The sequence below is a fragment of the Halyomorpha halys genome, unplaced genomic scaffold (genome assembly GCF_000696795.3).
Source record: "Halyomorpha halys isolate HHAL.00 unplaced genomic scaffold, Hhal_1.1 Scaffold206.1, whole genome shotgun sequence".
Classification (NCBI taxonomy): Eukaryota; Metazoa; Arthropoda; class Insecta; order Hemiptera; family Pentatomidae; genus Halyomorpha; species Halyomorpha halys.
In genome coordinates this window covers 248,413-248,929 of record NW_027108531.1, presented here as the reverse complement: position 1 = coordinate 248,929, position 517 = coordinate 248,413, and the positions used below count along the sequence as shown (strand labels likewise).

Here is a 517-nt window from a genome sequence, read left to right as displayed (position 1 = left end):
AGTTTTCATTAAAGTAATCAAAAATCGGGGTGAAATAACTGGGGTTTTTTCTACTCTAGGGCTCTTGTACTATATCAACGAGTAATAAAAAACATTGAAGTACTATCTCACTTTTGTGACAGCACTACCACTACAGAAAACTGTCACTGTGGAAACAGGATATTAAGGAAAAGAGAAACTTGCTAGGAAATATAGATAAGAAAACCTTTTAAAGATATTTATTATATCCAAATATATAGCCCTTTAAAATAGAGAAAGTATGTTCGTTGGATGTTCGTCGGCTCAGCTATCTTCAGTACAATCTCTTCACTTCTCGATGGCATCCTCTGGTCCGGGGTTCCTCAGCGTCTTGTCAAGCTGGTCCATCTTCAGTTCCTCCTCAGGAAGCCGGTAAAGGTCGCAAAGCAAATGGTAGGACTGGAATAGATAAAATTCACTCCATAAATTGAACATCTTATCATATTAGGGGTATTCATGATCTTTGGTTTAACATGTTAAAGCGTGTTAAATGGAAAAA

General features: G+C 36.8%; 1 protein-coding gene across 1 annotated transcript in view; it reads right to left on the bottom strand.

Moving 5' to 3' along the window:
• Positions 1-212: 212 nt before the first annotated feature.
• Positions 213-517, bottom strand: part of Crz (Corazonin) — a 6,235-nt gene continuing 5,930 nt past the window's right edge. Inside the window, exon 2 of the mRNA XM_014418652.3 lies at positions 213-417. Within this exon, the coding sequence (XP_014274138.1) occupies positions 307-417 (111 nt within the window). The 3' untranslated portion in view covers positions 213-306. The remainder of the gene's footprint in view (positions 418-517) is intronic.